A 22,613-nucleotide genomic window follows, 5' to 3' on the forward strand; every position below is an offset into this window, starting at 1 on the left:
AGTGGTTACAGAGGAATACATTAAGGAAGGAAGAATAAATTAACCCTTAGTACTCTATGATCATATGTCTCTTTCATTTGAGAATAAGGCATTTATCCATGACAGAATCATCCCTAAGTATCTTCCTTACTCTGCTGAAACAGCGAGACCTGGCAAAGTCATCCAGTGGTGTTAGGGGGCAACCAATGGTTTCTTGGGCCAAATTAATCACTCTGCAGTGCCTTCCTGTCAGAAGCTGTTAATCCAATGTACCACACTGTTATACACTTTCTATCATGGACCGATAGAAAGAAGTCATCAGCTGTTGTTCCACCTGATTTTTCCATAGGATTCTAAGAAAATGAAGTCTGTTGAGTGTCAGCCCACATTGTTGGGGCTGTCATTCTGGTGGGAACGGAGGTAGACAGAGTATGCAGCCCACGTTCCTGCCCAGATATCTTGCCTTGCCGTCACTTGCCTCCTCCTGCATACAGACGGTGGAATCCTCTTCCTTCAGCCGTTCACAGGGCCTCCAGCTGAGTGCGGATAGGACTGCACTTGCATGGATGAGGTTAGCCAGCATTAATGGAGGCTTACCAAACCTATCCCGATCGGAACGGCCCCAATGAACCAGGACTAATTGCACTGAATTACTGGCCGGAGGAAGGCAGCTGGAGCCCTCCAATCAGCACAGGTCTTTGGGGTGGATTCTGGGGGAGGAGTAACGGGGTGAGGCACCCTAGGTTTAAAACGGGAAGGGAAAGCACGATAAGGTTAGAGCTGACAATATTTCACTGTAATTGCACTGGGTGATTGTCGGAGCGTGCCAAATTTAGGAAGATAAAACCTTAGAACATCACCCACCCTGTTGTCTGCGATTTATTTTCTTATCCTGATACGGAACCTGACATTGAGCCTTACTAACCACCAGGGACGTGTTCTTTTTCCAGGTGAGGTCTTCACTAATGAGCACTCCCAAGTATTTAAAAGAGGAAACCCTCTCCACATGCCCCCCCCCGCCCTTGATATACAGTGAGGCAGGTTCCTCTCTGTGCTTCCGGAAATCCAGCACCATCTCCTTTGTCTTGAACACCATGTGGATAACTTCTGGACTTCTTCCCTGTATGCTGATTCGTCCCCTCCAGTTAAGAGTCCCAGCACCGCTGTGTCTTCTGCAAACTTTATTATGACGTTGGATGGATTCGAGGATATGCAGTCATGTGTATACAGCGAGTACGGTTAGGGGCTGAGCACACAGACTTGAGGGGTGCCTGTGCTGAGCTTCAGGGTGGAAGATGTAAAGGACCCAACCCTTACTGTTTTTATAGTCATAAAATACTAAATAAGCAACCAACAAATCCTACTAGGATACTAAATAAAACAATGTAATTAATATAAGTAATATAAGATACAAGCAATAGTTAGTCATAAAAATATAAAATACCGTGTTTCCCTAGCCTGAGCTTTCTGAGTTGGCCAGGAAGAACATTCTTTGTTTTGCTTTTTTTTTTTTTTGACATTTTTAATAATATGTGTCCATTTTAAGTCTTGAGATACTATAGAACCTAGGAAATAGAAGGTTTCTACTGTTGATACTATGTTGTCTAGTATTGTAAGAGGTGATAGGAGGACTTTTTCTAAAATCTGTTATCATTTCTACAATTATGAGTGTGTTCAGTTCAAAATTGTTCCGGAGGCACCACAAGGCTAGTTGTTCAACTTCTCATCTGTATGCAGATTCATCAAAGAAAAGATGTAAGAGTGACATCATTTCAACTGAGCTACATTATATGCAGGATACTGCCTATTAACTCAAACCTCAAAAACTGTGCTAATGTACATTTTGTACACCTATAGAATCATTGCAGGAATCAAACTTTTCACCGTGTAATTATGGACAAGGAAGCAATGAATCTTCTCTACGTTCCTGAGTCAGTCATGCTGGCTCAGGAACTCTGAGAGCTGAAGTTCACCTGTCATAAATGGGCCATAATTGCCCCCCCCCCAGTATACCCTCCCTAAAAGTAGGAATGGCTTTGATTTTGGAATTGCATGTTTACACAATTGTGAAATCTTCCAGGATGCAGATAATGAATGTGCTTATCACTTCCCCTGTTGGAGGTGGGAGAACAATAAAAAAAAAAATGTGGCTTTTTTACCCTAACAATATGGAATATTTTAGTTATATACAAACTTCTTCTAATCTGTTTTGTGATCACAGTGATTATACAAATGCTAGTACAGGTAGTTCTCAAGTTACAACTTGTCATTTAATGACCATTCAAAGTTACAACAGAACTGAAAAAAGTGACTTGTAACCATTCCTCACAGGTAGCAGCCTCCCCATGGTCATGGGATCAAAACTCAAGATGCTTGGCAACCAGCATGAATGTATGACAGTTCTGGTATGCCACTAATTGCTATTTGTGACTTTCCCAGCTGGATTTTAAAGTGTGGGAAATCAGATTCACTTAAGCACCATGTGAGTCACTTAACAACCAGAATAATTCACTTAACAACAGTGGTAAAAATGGCACAATTCACTTATACTGCCTCATTTACCCTGTTTTCCCCAAAATAAGACATCCCCTGATAATAAGCCCATTTGGGCTTTTGAGGGCATGGCAATAAGGCCGAGCGTTTATTTCAGGGTTCAAAAAAATATAAGACAGGGTCTTATTTTCGGGAAAACATGGTAGCAATGGACGTTCTAGTCCAAATTGCAGTTGTAAGTTGAGAACTATCTGTATTGTGTCAATGATATATTTTATTAATAATTTGTGCGTTAATGTTGGTAGCTGTTTTTCTTTTCTGTAGCATCAGACCTCCTACTTAATTCCATATTTGTCACACACACAAAAAACAACCAAACATCATCTAGAGTATGAACAAAATAAACAGCCACCATCATCCACTGTAAGGAGTGTACAGTACTTCCGCATAAATATGCTGATGATTTGCAGCACAATTTCTTGCTTCTAGGGAAGTGTTATAACTATTAAGTAAAACAGAAGAACTTTTAAAACTTGCCACTATTTAATGAGGTGATTAAAGGCTATAACTGAAGAAACAAGCAATCTGGAGCACAAAGTAAAGTAATATGAAATGCATTGCTTCTTCTGAAATCTCTTTTGCCAACAATTCTCATATTTCCTTCTTGTTTTACTGAGATTTGGTAACCACGTTATCATAAGTCGGTGGTGGAGGAGGAGGATTTGGTTCAGCTGCGACTGCTCCACCTCTGATGATTTGGTAAGGCACAAAAACCATGGTTGGCTATAACAGAAAAGAATAGTGAACACAAAAAGTACTCAGTTAAGTATCTGTTACTCTAGGTAGGAGGAATAGATTCTCCAGTTGTGTGTTTTTAATTGCAATGCTAGCAGTGTCCTAACAGGTTGAAATCCTTGATAGCTCAAAGTCCTTGTTAAGGATATTATTGTTATTTGATAAACCAAACTGGTTTATCAAAAGTTTACATATCTCTTATTCATTGCTCTCAGCAACGTTTCTCTGTGTATCTACTCTGCTGGTTGGTAACACAATAACAATATCCTTAACACTGGTTATGGGCCCAGAGCCAACCATAACTAACAAGGATTGTTAAAAGCTAAAACTGAGAGTTAATGTGAATAGTACAAACTGTGTTTGTGATATAAACAATCCAAGTGAAGATGGCACTAGAACAAGCAGCAAATTTTTCCATGATAACGCGGCTGGATGGAACAAACTATGTATCCTGGTCTGCAAAACGTAATCTACTTTTGTGTAGAGAAGGACTGTGGGATATAGTTAATAATCCACCGGATGTAACAGCATGGAATCCTGCTGATGAGGAAGATGCGAAGAAATTAGCAAAGTTTAACAGAGACAATGAACGAGCTCTTTGCATTATTGGACTAACACTGGGTGACCAGCAGCTTGTCCATATTCGTGGCGAAGAGTCTGCTGCTAGGTGTTGGACCAAGTTGAAGAGACTATATGTTTGTGACTCTGTGGGTGCTCATATCTATCTCACATGGAGATTATTTAAACAACATCTTCTTAAAGGTGGAGATATGATGGCTCATTTGGAATCCATGATCAGAATTTTCCAGGAGCTGCATGAAAAAGAACTTATTTTTTCAGAACTACAACAAGTTTATATAATTCTTTCTTCCTTGAACGATAGTTATGACAACTATGTTTCTTCGTTAAAGGTTTTGTCCAGAGATGAACTGACATTGGCTGGCATAACCGGTAGGTTATTGGAAGAATCCAAAAGAAGACAAGAAAGGGATCAGTTGAGAGTGCAACAACCAAAAGAAGAAAAAATGTATTCAACTGCCTATTTTGTAAAACGTTGTTTTGCTTGTGAGGCTAAAGGGCATATAGCTAAGTATTGTAAGAATAAGAAAATATCTGTTAAGTACAATACTAGACCCAAGAAGGGTTGTAATTTAGGTATATTCAGTTCAACTACTGATGTTAACCAGGATTGTTGGGTTGTTGACAGGGATAACCCAGTATTGATGGCTAAATCTAAGTCTGTTTATAAGAATGTTAAACCACATGATGAATGTATTCATCTGTTACACCGGAGACTTGGGCATTTAAATTTCAGAACGTTAAAGAAAACAGTTCAGTTATCTGAAGGGATAAAACTACAAGCATGTAGTAAATATCTGAATTGCAATGCCTGTAGTCAGCAAAAAAGTAGGGTAACACCAGCAAACCGTGTTAATGGTTTTAAAACCAAAAATCCATTAGAGGTAGTGTTTGTAGACCTAATTGGACCCAAAAAACCTAGCATAGGAGGTGCCTGCTATATTCTGAGCATAGTAGACCATTATTCAAGATACGGATTCTGTTATCTTATGAAAACAAAAAGTGAAACATTCCAGCATATTAACAACTGGCTGCATTTTGTGGAAAGGAAACAGAAATTTAAGGTTAAATGCTTAGTGACTGATAATAGTACAGAATTTACCAACCAAAAATTGGAAAAGTTTTTGCAGGATGCAGGGATCCAGCATAAACGGTCTGCGCCGTACAGACCACAGCACAATTCGTATATCAGAGAAGAGGTCAAACATTACAAGCCATGACTAGAACTATGATGGCAGATTCTGATTTGCCTGAAAAGTTATGGGGTGAGGCTGTTATGTGTGCTAACCATGTGTTAAACAACGTGGTTCATTCCTCTACAGGAGAAATACCATTCACCTTATGGCATGGGAGGAAACCAAATCTTGGTTACTTACACACATTTGGAGCCCCAGCTTGGGTACATATTCCATCTAGTTTAAGGAGAAAGGATCAACAGAGAGCCAGAAAAATGTTTTTCGTTGGCTATGAATCAAATCATAGATCTTTTAGATTTTGGGCACAGGGAACTACTAGTGTTTATTGTAGTGCAAGTGCTAAATTTCTAGAGCACGAAGGATGGGATAAACTAGAGTGTGCAGATTATAGACATGATAACAATACTGTTAGTGTAGAGCATCATATTCCTGATGATATTCCTGAGGATTTAGATGATGTAAAATTCTCTATCAAGGATGAAGAACAGGAAGTAGGTTTAGAGGAGGTAGTTTTAGGGGAGGAGTCAGATGAACCATCTGCTGTAAGTCCTCTTTTACCTAGGAGATCTACTAGGGAAAGGCATCCACCTGATCGATACAAAGCAACCGTAGTTTGCCAGGTTAACATTGAACCTTCAAGTTATGAGGATATAAGGCTTTATCCTGAAAAGGAGCAGAATGCTTGGAAGGAGGCAATGAGTAAGGAAATTAATTCTTTAACTAAGTTAGGTGTTTACATAACTGTGAAATTGCCACCTGGTGAACAATTAATAGGTTGTAGATGGGTTTACAAAATTAAGAAAAGCATAGATGGGACAGTAACCCATAAAGCTCGTCTTGTAGCTCAAGGTTTTTCTCAGACTGAAAAGGATTTCGATGAGGTTTTTGCTCATAGTGCTAGTACTACGTGCTAGTACTTTAAGGACAATGCTAGTGTGGGCGGCTAAGCATAAATATAGTATTAACCATATAGATGTAGAGACAGCATATTTGCATGCTCCATTGAGACACACCATCTATATGAGGAAGCCTTTAGGAGTTGAAACACAAAACCACATTGATTGTTGGAAGTTAAATAAAAGCCTTTATGGTTTGAGACAATCAGGGTTTGAGTGGAACCAATGTATAGTTAAAGAGCTAAATAAGATCGGTTTTCATGAAGGTGTAGCGGAAAAGAGAAAATAATGGCATAGTATCATTTTTGTTATTGTTTACAGATGACATAGCCATAATAACCAAAACTGACAAAGAAGCCATAGATATTGTTAAACAGTTACAAACCAAATTTAAGATCAGAAATTTAGGAAATATTAGGCATTATTTGGGTTTAGATATCAATCAAACAGCTAGAGGTTATAAAATATCTCAATCTAGCAAAATAAGCCAAATGCTAAAACGTTACGGCATGGAACTATGTAAGCCAGCTAAAACGCCTATGGCAGAGGATTTTCAACAAGGTGAAATCCAAAGTCCTAAATTTAGTAAGGAGATCTACCAGTCTCTTATAGGTAGTTTATCTTATATAAGCAATTGGTCAAGACCTGATATTTCATTTGGAGTAAACCAATTAGCGAGATAAAATGCAGAGCCAACTGATAGGCATTTGTAGGCCACAAAGCGTATATTAAGATATCTGAAAATGACGATGCATTATGCATTGTATCTAGAACCTAACAATGATTTAGTATTGAGTGCATATGCTGATGCCAGTTTTGTTACTGATGTGACCACCAGAAAGTCCACATCGGGTATAGCTATCATGTTAGACAATTGTTTGATTGGCTGGAAATCAATTCGTCAAAAACATATTAGCCTATCGACGATGGAGGCAGAATTCTCATGTTTGTCACTAGTTTGTACAGATTTGATTTATTACAAGCAATTAATGATGGATATTGGTTTAAAGATGGATTATCCAATTGTAATACATGAGGACAACCAAGCTGCTATAAAAATGGCAACAAATTTAGCAGTTAAAACTAGATCTAAGTATACTGACATTAGGTATCTGAATGTTCGACAGTGTATTCAAAGCAACATGGTTAAGTTAGAATATTGTATGTCGGAAGCCAATATTGCTGATAATTTTACCAAAGCGTAAGGTGCTATAAAACATAAAATGTGTTGTGAAAGCTATGGATTAAGAATCTAAACTGTATATATTGACCTGTCCAAAGGGGAGAATGTTAGGATATGGTTTGAGCCTAACAAGTTGTTCAGGCAATATATGTGTACTGTAACTTTAATCTGAATATGTATTATGTGACTTTAAAGTTTTCCTGCTGATTCATTGTAATGCTGAGTCATGCTGTAATTAGATAATTACTGGTTGTAAACGTATTTAAGAAAGGTACTGTAAAGTCTGCAGTTGATGATATGCTACCATTGTGTGTGGAGCTTATGATATGCTACCATTGTGTGAGGAGTTGCTATCATTGTGCTATCATCGTTGGATGGATCTGCTACCATCGTGGTTTGTGAACCAGAGTGAGTTTGTTATTCTACCAACTACTGTTTGTTTGGTAAGAAGATATCTGTAACTACTGGACTGATTTAACTGGCAAAGACTTGGAATTTGTTTAAAGACTATGAGACTGTTTTTTCACTATAAAGTAAACTTTTGATAAACCAGTTTGCGTATCTCTTATTCATTGCTCTCAGCAACGTTTCTCTGTGCATCTACTCTGCTAGTTGGTAACACAACAACAATATCCTTAACAGTCCTGATAGAGAATTCTTTAAATCTATATATTAACATGCAAATGGTTTAGGGCCTGGACAATTAAAGTATCCTTTCCTGATCAAATTTGCCAGTTTTATCCACACATTCAGAGAATATCTGCTCAGGATCTCCCACCTACCTACCAAGAGGTGTGAGAGGAAGACCCTCATCCACCCAATCAGTGTTCTCTGTATGGAGTAGATGATCTTCTGAAAGATGGTACCAACTGGGATGGTCCTCTAGAAAGTGGTAAGAGAACTGAACTGGCTTCTCCTGAGGACCTTTGGGGACTGATTTTATTTTGTTATTTTTTATTCCAGTTATATATTGCTTATATTTTATGTTCTGTATTTGTATACTACTGTATTGTTGTAAACCTCCAAGGCTCCAGCTTAATTGAGGAGCAAATAAATAAATAATATTCTCATGATTTATTCACAAAAGCTATCAGATTATTAACTTATTTTAACTATTTAAAGGCCTGAAGAAGATGCATTTCCCTCCGGGGGGGGGGGTTATTTTTTTAATTTCTGAAATGGCTTCAAATGACAGTGCTGTGACCTGATACAGGTACTGATAAAGGAGAATATTTGTAGCTCAGGGTTGTTTTTTTGCAGATGTTTTATTATCCAAATAATAAAGTGGCGCTGATGATCTAATGGTGTTTTTTCAAGAGGCAACTGGACGTTCTGGTTTTTCTTTGAAGACATTTCATTCTCATTCAAGAAGCTTCTTCAGCTCCTTTGGGACAACCAGGACCTGGATGACTGAGAATCTCCATAGGCATTGCACTGATGATGTTACCTAATTTGAGTAATGAAACATCTGCAAGAAAGCAACCAAACTAGAGAGCACCATTTTTTAAAAAACGAAAAAACCCTCTTTTTTTTCCAAAAAATGATAGAATTTTGGAAAAATGTGATCAAGTGACAGAACCTTTACATTAATGTAAAGAGCCGAGGTGGTGCAGTGGTTAGAGTGCAGTACTGCAGCTACTTCACCTGACTGCTAGTTCAGCAGATCAGTGGATCAAATCTCACCAGCTCAAGGTTGACTCAGCCTTCCATCCTTTCGAGGTGGGTAAAATGAGGACCCAGATTGTTAGGGGGCAATATGCTATTTAGTATACTGTCTTTGGTGTAAGCCGCCCAGAGTCCTCAGAGAGTGGGCGGCATAGAAATATGACAAATAAAAAAATAAATAATTAATAAATAAATAAATAAATAAATAAATAAATAAATAAATATAGTCACACTACTAAAGTAAATATATGCATTTAGAACTTAGCCCTCTTAAATGAGGACATGAATTTCTGCATCACTGAATTATAAAGGGACAATACAAGGTGTGTTGTATTCATGACATTCATTCTCTAACAAAACAGAAGCTGGGGAAAAAATGCGTCATCTAATTGTCCATATGCAGAAGCCATTAAGCACTGGGTTTTTGATCAAAATTCAAGCCTCTCCTAGTTATAAATATTACTGGGTAACCTGAGTAACCAATCTTACCTATCGTTCAGGGTAATAGCAAAGAAACAAAAGCAAAAGGTGAGGTTAGGTAGAGTGTAAATATAAAGAAGAAAAATAGACAATATTCTTTACATTCCTTAACAGTGAGAATGCTATGCAATGATGCTAAAGCTATTATCAGAGTATCAAATATTTACCTGGTCAGCACTACAGCAAGTTGCCTGGCACCCGAAGTGAGCCAGGGAAACAGCGATGCAAAACTCCAGCAGGCTGAACAAGAGCAGCACACAGGAAAGGCCATAACTGATATTCTTTAGAGTAGAAAGACAAATGGAAAGATAGTTGTAATTTGCTAAGAAAATAAGGTAGTGGTATGTATTTTATTTTATTTAAAGTGCTACACCGTTAAAAGGGACTCCCAGCTGCTCCCTTGGGAAACACTGGGAGGAACAAGTGTATTGGGAAAAACAGAGACTGTACAGGTAACCCTCAACTTACAACCACAATTGGGACCAGAATTTTCATTGTTAAGCAAGGAGGTTATAAAGTGAGTCATGTGTAATTTTACCTTTTCTGCCACTGTTGATTTTATTTATTTATTTATTAATGGAACTTGTATTCCGCCCTATTTCCAATGGACTCAGGGCGGCTCACAACAATTAAAACAAAGCAAACAAAACCATTAAAACAAAAATCCAGGTTAAAATTAACAGAAATTCAATAAAACCCAGTTAAAATTCTTTTTAAAACCCCCATCAGTCCAGGGTGGCCAGGTGAAATAGCCATGTTTTCAGGCCACGGCGGAAAGAGCAAAGAGTGATAAGCAAATCACTACAGTTAAGAGACTCATATAGTTGTTAAGTGAATTTCCCACCCCCACTGTCTTTGCTGATCAGAAGCTGGCTGAGAAAGTCGCAAAGGGGATGTTGCAACTGTCCTAAATAAATTGCTAGTAGCAACCCCCCCCCCAATTTTGATTATGTGACTCTGGGGACGCTGCAATGGTCATAAATGCAAGGAGCGGTCATAGCTTTGAGTGCCACTGAAAGTTTGAATGGTAACCATTCTTATTCTTATTCAAGTTATGATGACCTAAACACAGTAGAACATTTTGGGTGTATGTTCTCCTAAATTACCCCAAGAGTCACAAGGGACAGAACCCACAGCAGTGAAAGCAAACTAATTCATTCTGCACCTGCACATTTTCCTTATTTGGGAAATATACCATCTCCGTTCCTGTAACCCAGAACCACTTACAAGCATTCAGATAGATTCTGATTTGCACCGGTTGCTTTGGAAGAGCCCTGTTTCAATGTGTGGTTTCTCCTGAATCTAATCAACTGGGGTGCATAATTTATCTTTGAGTCAACACCATAAATAACGAAGGCATCAAGTACCTAGTCCCTGTTGCAAGTCCCTTTCCTGCCCATTGTTGCCCCTGTTCTGATTTATTCTTGAATGCTATTGCCCTGCCTTCTAAAAATCCCACCTGTTACAGACTGGTTTTCTCCTCTGACTTTGCTGCCATCTATTTTCAGCATATCATCAGTCAATAAGGAAAACATCCATCACTCAGGGTACTACAACAGAAATGGGGTATCTGCTGTACCTTTCTTCCACCTTCAGTTTGGGCATCTCTCAAGTTAAATTTAAGATACATATCAAAAGACAATGGGTACTAATAGCACAAGCACTACTAATCTTCTAAAATGAGGAAGACAGCTCATGCCACAATTAGATGTATCCTGCAAGACAGAAGATCTGAAACAGACTATCATCTTCTCTGCCAGGGATGGGCAGAGAGATTAAACAATATTGTAAAGAGATTTATTTTGCTTATTTATCAAATGTAGATACTACCTATCTCACTGTCAAAGTAAATATGGTAGATGTAATTTGCTTGCCCTCCATTTCCCAATAGGAAATTTAGAGGGTCTGTTTTCTTGGTGCCTGGAGAGAAGTAAATGGGGAGAGTGAGATTCTCAGCCATCAAGGTCATGGTTGTCCCAAAGGTGCTTTTTCAAGAGAAACTGGACTTTCTTGTTTTCCTGTGGAGAAGTTTCACTTCTCATCCAAGAAGCTTCTTCAGCTCTGACTGGATGGTGAGGAATGGAAGGATTTATACTCCTTGCAGACAGCTGGTCATTTCCATCCTTTTAGAGAGTTGTTGAGGCCACCATTTAGTCAGAGCTGAAGAGGCTTTTTGGATGAGAAGTGAAACTTCTTCACAGAAAAACAAAGTCCAGTTGCAACTTGAATAAGCACCTTTGGGATGATGGAGGAGAGAGCGGATGGATAGGAAACTTCAAGAAACAAAGTGCTGAAGGGAGAAGGAGAAAGAAATAGTTAAGACAGAGGCTGGCTAGTCCAAAGAGGAAAATCGATAGGCCTCCCCACTGTCCTAAGATATCTACTCTTGGTCACCCGACTTTATCTCCAAGATAATGGGGGAAGGGAAATAGATTTTACATACCTTGAGGCTGTTGTTGGATGGGCTCAGAATAGGAGGAGAGGAAAAGATTAGTTTTATAGCAATAGAGCTAATAATGACTTACATCAGGTGTAAATCTTACTCATGGGCTGAGGATAAGGTAAAGCTAATCTCATGGGAAAATTGGCATCAACAAAGTATAGTTAAGGGCAGCAATGTGATTTAGATTCAGCCAGTCTAAGATATATTGTTTCTACTCCTCAATAAGGATGCAGCTAGATCTATTTTCTTTACCCCCTAATCATTAGTAAATCTAAATAAAAAATAATGGTGTTTAGAAAACATAATCAGAGACATAGGTGGCAATTAGATGGTGAACCAATTGAACAGGTTAACACCTTCTTTTCCAAGACTGAATTTTGGGCTTGCCATCATCAACTGAGTACACTTAGAGCAAACACCTGTTTGAATTTACTGCTTAAACTAAAGAACCATAGTTACCCAGAGTCCCTGGCCCCATTAATTAAAGTATACAAAGCTAAGGTTACCCCTATGCTCTTGTATGGAGCAGAGGTTTGGGGTCCATATTCCACCACAGTCCCAGAATAAACACAGTCCCAGCATTTGAGATGTATTTTAGGTGTAGATCCAAGAACATTTACTGCAGTAGTTAGAGCTGAATTGGGAATTCATACAATTCAGGCACTATCCAAAATCAGAGCATATAACAACTGGTGCAAAGTCAATGAAATGGAGACTAATAGACTCCCCAAGTTATGTCTACTAGAGCAAATAAAATTACAATCACGAATCTCCTGGATCACCAAACTAACAAATTTTATAAGAAGCTGTGGCTTTCTTGTCTCTTGCATAACAGGAGAACTATTCAAAAAAAAGAGCTGCCCAAACAATTAAGGCTATAGAAGCACAAAATGATATAGCTATCTTTAGTAAGCTGGGTAACTTGAAATGGCTGAGCAAATACAAACATACTTTTCAAGTAGACAGCTATTTGAAGTTACAAGTGCCAAAACATCTTAGGGAGATATTTACGCGAGCGAGATTCAAACACCTTGACACAATGGTCAGATATGGGAGATTCCATTCTATACCGTACAATGAGCATCTCTGCATTTGCGGAGCGGCAGAGGTAGAAGACCTGACTCACATCCTATTTGACTGTTGCTTGTATAGGGGGGTGAGAGACAGGTACCTTGGTCCATATACCAAACAAATGACCCATTCGGATCCCCATATCAAAACAACTTATTATGTGCAGCCAGAACCTGAAAATAACATTTAACACAGCACAGTACTCAAACAAAATGGTTCGGATGAGATCTGCATACGTGGGACTGATTAGGGTAGGTTGTAAGGGTAACACCGAAATATAACTTTATGTCATTTTATTCTATTTTATATATTTATGTATTAATTATATTGTATCTTATCCTATAACTATTGTATTTTACCTTACTCTTATTTTAACTTGTTTGTATACGATTTTATTGGTGATATGTATTTGCACCTTGTGCTTTCATATGGCCTACAGGCTAATCAATAAAGATATATCATATTTTATTTACCCAACTTCTTTCCAATCATCTGTCAGGCTGGAAAGGAAAAAACCCTCGATGTGATACTATTATGGTTTAACTCTTAGAAGAAAGCTAAGTACAGCACTTTACAAAATTCAAGCCATTGATCCCAGGTATCAGTATGGTTCTAAACTGTCCACAGAACTTCAGAACATACCTAAATTTCAGTTTTCTAAAATTGGGTGGCAAATGCAAAGAAAAGGAATGAGGACATGGGGGTGGCAGGAAAACCTGGTATAGATTTCAACATGTACAGCTGTATTCTATGCTATATAGAATTTTGCTACCGGTTCTCCGAACCGCCTGCCACCATTGCTACTGGATCAGGCGATCCGGTCTGAACCAGGAGCATTTCACCCCTGTGCTTGCCCCTTTTTAACACATATGTATATTTTAAAAATTCAAATGAAATAGAACACATCTCTTTGGGACTGAGACTTATTCAAGGAAAAACTTTCAAACAAAAGTCAAAGGGTCTGAGATATCCCAGCTGCATATATAATCTCCTTCTGGATTTTGCACATGAAGCCAAAATGTAAGACAAGATTGGTTTACTTACAGGTAAAAAGTAAGTGATATACAGTGTGTTATATGTGAAAAAAGTTTTGTAGATTATCAGCTCGCATAGATACAGGATGATACCACTAAGTGACATTATGGCACTTGTGATGTTCAGTCCTACACTGGATTTCACCTGAAACAGCAATACAGCAGAAGGAGAGAAATTACAATTACAGTGTCAGCGTAAGTCTTATTAAATGCAAAGCATAAAACCAATTAGCCCCAACTATGGTAAAATCAGTGACAAAGAAATTCTCTGTGGGTGTTAATGACACATAGCCAGTCAGTGGTGGAACCAGACAACATCCACTAAGATCATGAGTACCAAAGAGCAGCAACAAGACATTTTCCCACAGTGGAAATGCAAAGCCCACAACTCCATACGAAGGGTTTTCTAAAACTGTCAAATTCCTTCTTTTTCTTTCTGGATGACAGTCTCCATTGAAGACCAGGTAGTTAAAAGTGACAGGAAAAATGGTACAACTTTTTCATCCCTTAACACTTTGCTTAAAGAAATCCCACACTATTTATTGTAAGACATGACATACTCTAAGCATTAAATGTTAATGTTAAATAAAACACAGAGAGATGGGAATGGAGAACCCTTGGAGCCAACAGTGAGAATACTGAACATTTAAAAATTGCTCTGTCTTTAGTTCTCCCCTGTCAGGAATGTAGTATTTTTCTATCAAGATGGTCATTTTTCTTTTCTTGAATCCACACTGTGTTCCTTTGCAAGACAAAAACATTTCTTTCTTTCTTTCTTTTAAAATAATTTTAAAACAATACAAAAAACAATCACACATATATAAAAAGAAAACATGTCAAAACGTAACATATTGAACATTACATAACATTAATGGTAATTTTACAGCATTTCGTATCAACTTACGTACTTTGCTTTTGTAGTTCTCTATTCTATCATTTCTATTTACTACTCAATAGTAGAATAATCACATTACTCCAACAAATATATATATATATATATATATATATATATATATATATATATATATATATATATATATATATATATATATACATACACACACACATTATAATATTCATTTGTTCTTATCTACACATTTATATTCGTTTATATTTACCTCTCTTTATTTAATGTTGTTCAGTTACTTTAAGTTTCATCAATATTAAGTTAAACATTTCTTGTTCTGATTTCTATTTTCGAGCCAACTGTACATTTTATTTCATATTTCATAATAGTCCGAATCCTCTCTCTCTTTCAACTCCATAGTCATTTTATCCATCTCTGCGCATTCTAGAATTTTCCTTATTACAGTTTCGTCTGACAGTATATTTTTTGGTTTCCAATTTTTTGCAAATGTGATTTTTGCTGCACTAAGTATGTGCAATATAATGTATTGAAGGTTTTTATTCATTTTCAGGTACAGTATTCCTAATAAAAACAACTTATCACCTAATTGTTCTTATCACCTAAACATTCTACCATATGTGTGGACGTGCCCCATCACAAGGAAGTATTGGTGTCAAATTCAAAAATGGTTAGAAGAAATTACAAAGCAAAAAATAGATATGAAACCTGGTTTGTTTTTATTAGGACAAAAACATTTCTATGTTGCCATGAACACACTTTAAATCAAGGGGAGTGGGAGGAGAGAAAGCAAGCTCTTTGTAGGAGGGCTACCATCAGCTCTCTCCTCCCTTTGATTTCCACCATGATTATCACTCTAGTTCCATACTTTTACTCCTAACATTCTGGGTTTCTTTCTAATGTTGCTTTCATGTAGCAATACTTCTGAAACTGGACCCTCTGTCAAGGAGGAGGAGGAGGAGGAGGAGGAGGAGGAGGAGGAGGAGGAGGAAGAAGAAGAAGAAGAAGAAGAAGAAGAAGAAGAAGAAGAAGAATATACCTCTGCTCAGAACTCACAATAGTAATAGCACTTAGACTTACAGCATATACCGCTTCACAGTGCTTTATAGCCCTCTCTAAACGGTTTACAGGCTATTGCCCCCAACAATCTGGGTCCTCATTTTACCCACCTCAGAAGGATGGAAGGCTGAGTCAACCTTGAGCCTGGTGAGATTCAATCTGCCACATTGCAGGAAGCCTGCAGTACTGCTTTCTAATCACTGTGCCACTGAGGCTCACCATTACTAGTAGCAATTAAGGAAGCTCTGGTAGAACAAGCACCCACATCATGGTCATTGACTCTCTCAGGCTTTTCTCATTTTCATCATGGTACTGACAGGACCTGGAGTGTTGCAGGTTGCACATCAGGAAGGGAACTTGGCAAGATGCCCATCGCAAAATGGGAACTGTGTTGTTAACACTTGGAACAGAACAGGGACCAGGGGAGGTTCAAATTCTGGATGGTTGAACATTTCCTACTGTTGACATAGAACTTTCAATGGAAGCAGGACTTGGAAGCAAAAGTTGAGCAAAGAAAGAAGATTGGGGGAGGGGGAGCTTTTGAGTTTGCTTTTCTTTCCGAAATGTTGATTTAAGACTGAGCATTATCTGAAGGCAATAGACAATATAAAAGGTCCTGAGCGCTTACAAAGAAACAGCATAAAAGATATTCAAATTATACAAAAGTTTCTCACCAAAGTACGATTTGAATTGTTCGCAGCTGCTACACAAAGTGATCCAGAAGAAATAAACTATGGAAAAGAAAAAGAAAAACAAATGATTGTAGTCCACTGGAAATAAAAGGAGAAAATTGTCCGAAAAATCTGGCACTCATGAGAAGCCAGATAGGCTCCAATGCAAACAAGACTTTTATAAGTATCCATTAGCCATTACTACCATGGTGCATGACTCAACAAAAATTTGCACATACTTACAAATATCCCTCCCCAAAAGGGGTAACCTCCAAGTGCAGTTAAGGAGAAAAAAAAAAAGAATGGATAAAAGAGTGAAGAAAATGAGACAGCGCCAAAGCCAATGTGGATCAGCCCAATCAATATTTGGACAGCCTGCGGAAGGAAAACACAAAAAATGAGACAACTTCATTTGCTGAATCTGAGAAAAACATTCTAATTTGTTAGCACCCCAGGAAAGGCATCACTTTATATCCATCTTTGAAAAATCCTTCAAAGGGATTGGGGCTTCTAAGCTTGCAGTGCAGGTGTTGACCCAAGGCCTGGTTTCCTATGGTGAAAAATCCAAATGGGGAAAAGGGAGAGATTGAGACACTGTTGTCACTATGTACTGGACATTTACTCTAGATTAAAGCAAAAGAACGCATATCTGAGTCAGAATGTTTTGTAGAAACACAAATGGAACTACCAGGAAGAACCGAGGTTTCCGGAGTATATTCCAGAACCAGACAACAGCCAAGCTAAATTCCAGGACTTCAACATGGGGCTCTCAGGTCTCTACATAGCTCTAAAACCTTAAGGGATTCAAACAGGCACATAGCAATGCATGCGTACCCCAAGCACTTTGGGCTCAGCCTTGAGGAATGTCTCCAAAGGACCCTTTTGTGGGACTTGTTGAGGAGCACTGGTGGGAATTCCAAGTTGCTGAGCTCCATACTGAGGATATGGAATTGCTCCAGATGCCTGAGGAGCAACACTGGGCAATCCAGCAGCCGTTTGGATCATGTTTGCTTCATTAGAGGGGGTGACAACTGTGGTTTCACTGGCCATTCTTGCTGGAAGTGTTGCCACAGCTAAGTTACCTACAAACAAACAAGTGAGGAAAAGTTAATGTCTTAACATCAAGGAGGCAAATTCTGGTCCTTCTCCTTAATTTCACTTTATGAGATAATATTTGCCTGCAGTAAAACTGAAGAAAATTGCCAGAAGGGTTCAGGGAACAAAGTAGTAAAAACATACAACTTTCTCAGGGATAAAAAAAACCTTCCTTTCCCAACAGTTCACCAGAACCAAAGAAGCTTCTTTGTTGAGAAGTGAAATGTTTTCAAGGAAAAAACCAAGAAAGTCCAGATGCCTTTTGAAAATCACCTTTGGGACAACCATGACCTGGATGACTGTGAATCTCCATGGACATCAGTTGAGAAAACGTTAATCAGAATATACACAATATAACATTTTTGAATGCAAAAGGTCTCTTTCTAATCTTAGCACCAGCTCGGATCCCCCAGTTAAAAGGCATTTCCATTTGGGCAAGGTTTTATTCTACTTGCTCTCCTGTCCTGTTACTGGTAGATGGATCTAAAGGCATCAAGCATGGATGAGCATGTTGATCGTGATCTTCCAGAAAGGTCATACCAATTGGGACAGAACAAGTTACTGTGAAGGGCACAAGAGCCAGGATCTGTATCCCACCTTTACTTCACTGATGCGGGGAGGTCTCTTATCAGAACACAATTGGACAATTAGCCTGGGCTTACTAACAAAACTCCGGACAATCCCAGAAAAAAGTAAAGTGATTCAGTAAAATCCCAACTGCCACCGACATCTAATAACGCTCCGGATTTTTAAAACTCTGACCCAATAGCCCGAATGAATGAATTTGTACAGGACGCTACTTCCTCTTTAAACTGTATTAATTGGAAGTCAAAGTTAAGCGAAAATCGACCCATCCACCCTCCTTTGAACGGTGAACTTGGAATGTTGAATTCTTGTAATTTTACACAGCGCCTTTGCGCCTATTGGGCACTTCTATCCCGGCAAGATTCATTGCAAACTCTTCCCTGTCCGCTAATTCTCCCCTGAGATCCTCCCGTCTAGAAGACCTGCGGTGGCTGCGTGGCTGAGAAGACCGCGGGTGGATGGCTGCAGGGGACAACCGGCAGGCACGGGATGGGCCACATATTCATTCCATTTTTTAAAACAAGTAATCAGAAACTACTCACGAGAACCGCTCAAGACGAGATACACCTAAACCTCAGGGGAAACGAACGCAATTTAACGGGAACAAGTGGAGGGCGGGGCTCCCCCACCTACTAAAAGGAGGGATTTACTCACCTTAATCGAGGACTCTAGAAAAAAAAACATCTTTACTGACCCTTTAACTGTAGCAACAAATAACAGTCTGGGGCCAGAAACTTTCTGCTTGTTCAGAGATGAGAGGGAAACTGTCCAAGTTTATAAAGTCCTGTTATTCCCAGGCTAAAACGAATCACTGAAATCAACCTCATCCCTCCGCATCTCTTTCGCTTCCCTCTTTCTCCTAAAGTACACAAGTCCCGCGCTTGGAGGGGCTCATTTTAATCCCTCGGAGGCTTCCACAATCTTTGCAGGAATCTCCAGAAATAAAAAGAAGAGGACATGAATTACGATCACAGCCTTTCCGTCTATCCGTCGTCCCCCACCCCACCCCCACCCCACCGTATCTCTTTAAGTGTCCAGCGGAGAGGATTCTTTTTCTCTCCTTTCCCTCCACCGGCGCTCCTTACAGCTTCGGGTTTCCTCTTTTAGGCGTTTGAACAGGTAAAACCGCAACGGCGAGAAGGTGAGGCTGGTGGGAGTCGATCCCAGCCTCCGATTGCGCTCCTTGCGAAAAGTTCCCTGGAAAAGCCGCTGAAACATCTGCACCAGATCGTTTTGCCAAGAAGCAGATGCTAAGGAAGTCCCCTCCGTGCATTGGCAAAATTATATTGGGTTAACCTATCATGTTTCCTTTTGCACTAATTTTGCACTGAATTTTTGCTTTTTTGGTTGACTCCTCCCTAGTATAGAGAGAATTTTCTCTTTATAAGATAATTTATAACAGAATTCGCCTTCCTTGGTGAGATAAATTTTTGCTCTGTTGGATAGTCCCTCATTCCTTCCCTATGTATGTTACACGGGAGCGCCCTCTAGAGTCCTGATCCTCCTATTGCTGTTTTTTATTGGCCTGTTCTTCGAACGTCTATGGGGGTGATAGGATTTGCTCCCTGTGCATAATCCTAACGGTGTATTGCAGAGGAAAACTCCCAATTGTTCCCTCTAACCTGGGTGCAAGGAGGGAAGGGGAGGAGGAGGAGAGTTTTGAAAGAGGGCTGGAGTGACTGATTTAACTATCTTTCAACTTTAGTGATCTTGGAATAACTTGCCTGGCCATCCATTACAAAAACTAATGGCCCATCAGGCAGATCCCTTCATGGAGTGCTGTGTCTACAGAGGTCCGGCTCTACTATTATTTTTTTGTGACTCTAACAAAAAGACCACTGAGCAGAAACCTGGTCACAAGGAATGCCTCACAGGGTGACTTGCCTGTTGGGCCTTTTCCCCCTACCCAGGCTGACAGAAAGGTCATTGTAGAGAGAGTTTGACCTATCACTAGCACAACCTCAAGAGTGGTAGAGAAAGCAGTAAAGAATTCCCTTCCTAGAGCGGCCTGTCTGTCAGTCACATAGAAACAGAACCAACCCACAGAGCAACTACTCTGCCGGGAAACTAAAACTGATCTGACTGGGAAGTGGCTCCCCACCAGTTCTGATTTTTGCTTTTCTACGGTCTTGGTGGGGCTGCTCTTCCTCTGGGATCATGTCTGTCCAGCATCACAACCCCAGATGCTCCTGGAGGGAAGTCAGCAGCCATCCTATCAGAGAAACAATACAAATTATGCCTATAACAAGAGCTGTGTTAACCTGATTTCCACATTGAAAGCCAATGGTAGCTGCCCTCAGCTATGGACTGGAAATGTAAGGGAGGCTCTATCATGCAGATGAGTCCTTAAAGAATGATTTCAAGAGGCAAAGTCAGGAGGCTGTGTGGATGTGCTCATTCTCTCCTTAAGCAATCGCCTTGTGCTCAGGGTGAGATAGAATGTCTTCCAGCAGTCCTCATTTAACAAGAATTCACAGTTACATCAGTGGTGGAAAAGCAACCAAGTCTCACATTTACGGCCTTTAAAGGTCTATAAAGTAAGGAAAGTTGAAAAACATAAACACAGTTGTGGTTTCACTTAGAAGCTGCTTTGCGTAATGTAAAATATAAGACAGGGTCTTATTTTCGGGGAAACACGGTAGCAATGGACGTTCTGGTCCAAATTGCAGTTGTAAGTTGAGAATTATCTGTATTGCATCAATGACATGTTTTATTAATAATTTGTGCGTTAATTTTGGTAGCTGTTTTTCTTTTCTGTAGCATCAGACCTCTTACTTAATTCCATATTTATCACCAAAAAAACTCCATCATCTAGAGTATAAACAAAATAAACAGCCTCCATCATCCACTGTATGGATTGTCTTTGGCAGAACCATGACCTGGATGATTGTGAATCTCCATAGACATCAGTTGAGAAAACATTAATCAGAACACGGAGAACATAATATTTTTCAATGCAAAAGGTCTCTTTCTAATCTTAGCATCTCTTCAGATCCCCCAGTTAAATGGCATTTCCATTTGGGCAAGGTTTTATTGTACTTGCTCTCCTGTCCTGTTACTGGTAGATGGATCTAAAGGCATCAAAGTGTGTGTGTGAAGAGAAACACCGGTTGGAACCCACCACTGCTCATGCCTTAATGGAGGACTCCAGAAAAAAACTTCTTTCTTGACCCTTTCACTGTAGCAACAAATAATAATTTGGGGCCAAGAACCTTCTGTTTGTTGACTTCCGGTGGCTCCGCGTTCCCCGATTCCTTTAGGAGCTCCAGCCCCGTGATTCCGTTTGCCGCTAGAACAGCGAAAATCAGCTGTTCTAGTGGCTTGAAACTCTCCCCCAGGGAAAAAGGGGGAGAGAAGAGCAGAAGGGTCTGGGTAGAGCTCCACTACACCCCCAGGCTTTTTTTTTTAAGCTTGGGGTTTGCAGGGTGAGAGCTCCCTGAAAGCCCTTCAGTGCTCCGGATCCGGGACGATTCTGCTTTATGCAGAACAAGGGGTCGCGACCACACCAGCAGTGCAATTTTAAGGATTAAAATTTGAATCTGGATGCTGGCAGAGCAAAATCAGGAGAACAGAAAATGCAAGTATTAAACTTTAACTCCATTTAAAACAAAGAAAAAAAGATGGCGCTTAAGGGCGGCAAAAACGAAACTTATAAGTGAAAGTGATCATTAAAGCTGCAACATTGTAAAAGCTACTGGATTACCTGGCAAGAAAAAGATTTAAAGTGCTAGTGAAATGAAAAAGACTATGGTATTGACCTTAACTACTTTATACCTCTAAATTGAGTGGAAAATTATTGGATTTATTGACCTGATAGCTGAACAAACTTAAACTGGGAATTGAAATATGGCTGACATCAAGGATGGAGGATCATTACTATATGAGCCAGCAAATTCACAAGTTGGGACTGTAGAGGTTTTACAAGAACTTTTAAATTTCTATACATCTGCCATACTGGAATCAATTGAAAGGACTTTTCAAAATTATAATCTGGAGAACAAAAATGATTTGCTGGCTGGAAAAGAGGAAGGAAATCAAATTAACTTGTCTTTGGAGCAGGGAAAAGAGTCTGTCAGGGACACAATGGAAGTTACCACATTGAAAACAGAAGTTTTGGCAGAGGCTTCTATGCAGTTAATTGAAAAGCAGCAAATAGACTCTTTCCTGCAGACTGATAAACTTTATCGCAACAATTCTTGATTTTACAGACAGAATCAATTTTTAAGAGAGGAAGTGACTGATTATATGAGCAGGAAGAGTCGAAATGGAGGTTTCAAAATGAAGGAGATAACTTTTAGGAGAGAGCGATCTTCAAAGATGCATCAGTCTCAAATCTACATTAAAAAATTTTCAAAAATAAAAGCAGGGGGAGGAGCAATGCTGAAGGAGAAAGTATTATTGAAAATAATTTTACAAAAACTTTCAAAGAGACATCAACCTCAAATCCAAATTTTAAAATTTTTGAAAATAAAAGCAGGAGGAGGAGCAAAGCTGAAGAAGAAAGAATTATCGAAGAAAAAGGAC

General features: G+C 39.2%; 1 protein-coding gene across 2 annotated transcripts; it reads right to left on the reverse strand.

The window, feature by feature from the left end:
• Positions 1–2,996: 2,996 nt before the first annotated feature.
• LOC148116525 (membrane-spanning 4-domains subfamily A member 8-like) lies at positions 2,997–18,707 on the reverse strand. Of its 2 annotated transcripts, none has more exons than XM_087881486.1 (7): positions 18,632–18,707; positions 17,244–17,491; positions 16,653–16,784; positions 16,413–16,469; positions 13,825–13,959; positions 9,434–9,547; positions 2,997–3,255 (listed from the first exon to the last, which is right to left on the reverse strand). In XM_087881486.1, the coding sequence occupies exons 2-7, from the start codon at positions 17,457–17,459 to the stop codon at positions 3,142–3,144; spliced, it is 768 nt and encodes a 255-aa protein (XP_087737612.1). In that variant the 5' UTR covers positions 17,460–17,491; positions 18,632–18,707; the 3' UTR covers positions 2,997–3,141. The 2 variants fall into 2 exon arrangements, with proteins under 2 accessions (XP_087737612.1, XP_087737613.1); XM_087881487.1 differs by lacking the exon at positions 2,997–3,255 and adding an exon at positions 8,362–8,589.
• Between the last annotated feature and the right edge of the window lie 3,906 nt (positions 18,708–22,613).

Source organism: Pantherophis guttatus, chromosome 1, assembly GCF_059756535.1.
Source record: "Pantherophis guttatus breed Tessera chromosome 1, ASM5975653v1, whole genome shotgun sequence".
Classification (NCBI taxonomy): Eukaryota; Metazoa; Chordata; class Lepidosauria; order Squamata; family Colubridae; genus Pantherophis; species Pantherophis guttatus.

Bases quoted from the DNA above. Each gene is read 5' to 3' on its own strand.
- LOC148116525 (XM_087881486.1), bottom strand. From the start codon at position 17,459: ATGGCCAGTGAAACCACAGTTGTCACCCCCTCTAATGAAGCAAACATG. The intron at 16,785-17,243 runs GTACGCATGCAT...TTCCTTCCGCAG, and splicing joins CTGAGCCCAAAGTGCTTGGG to GCTGTCCAAATATTGATTGG. The intron at 3,256-9,433 runs GTAAATATTTGA...TTTCTGTTATAG, and splicing joins CTTGCTGTAGTGCTGACCAG to CCAACCATGGTTTTTGTGCC.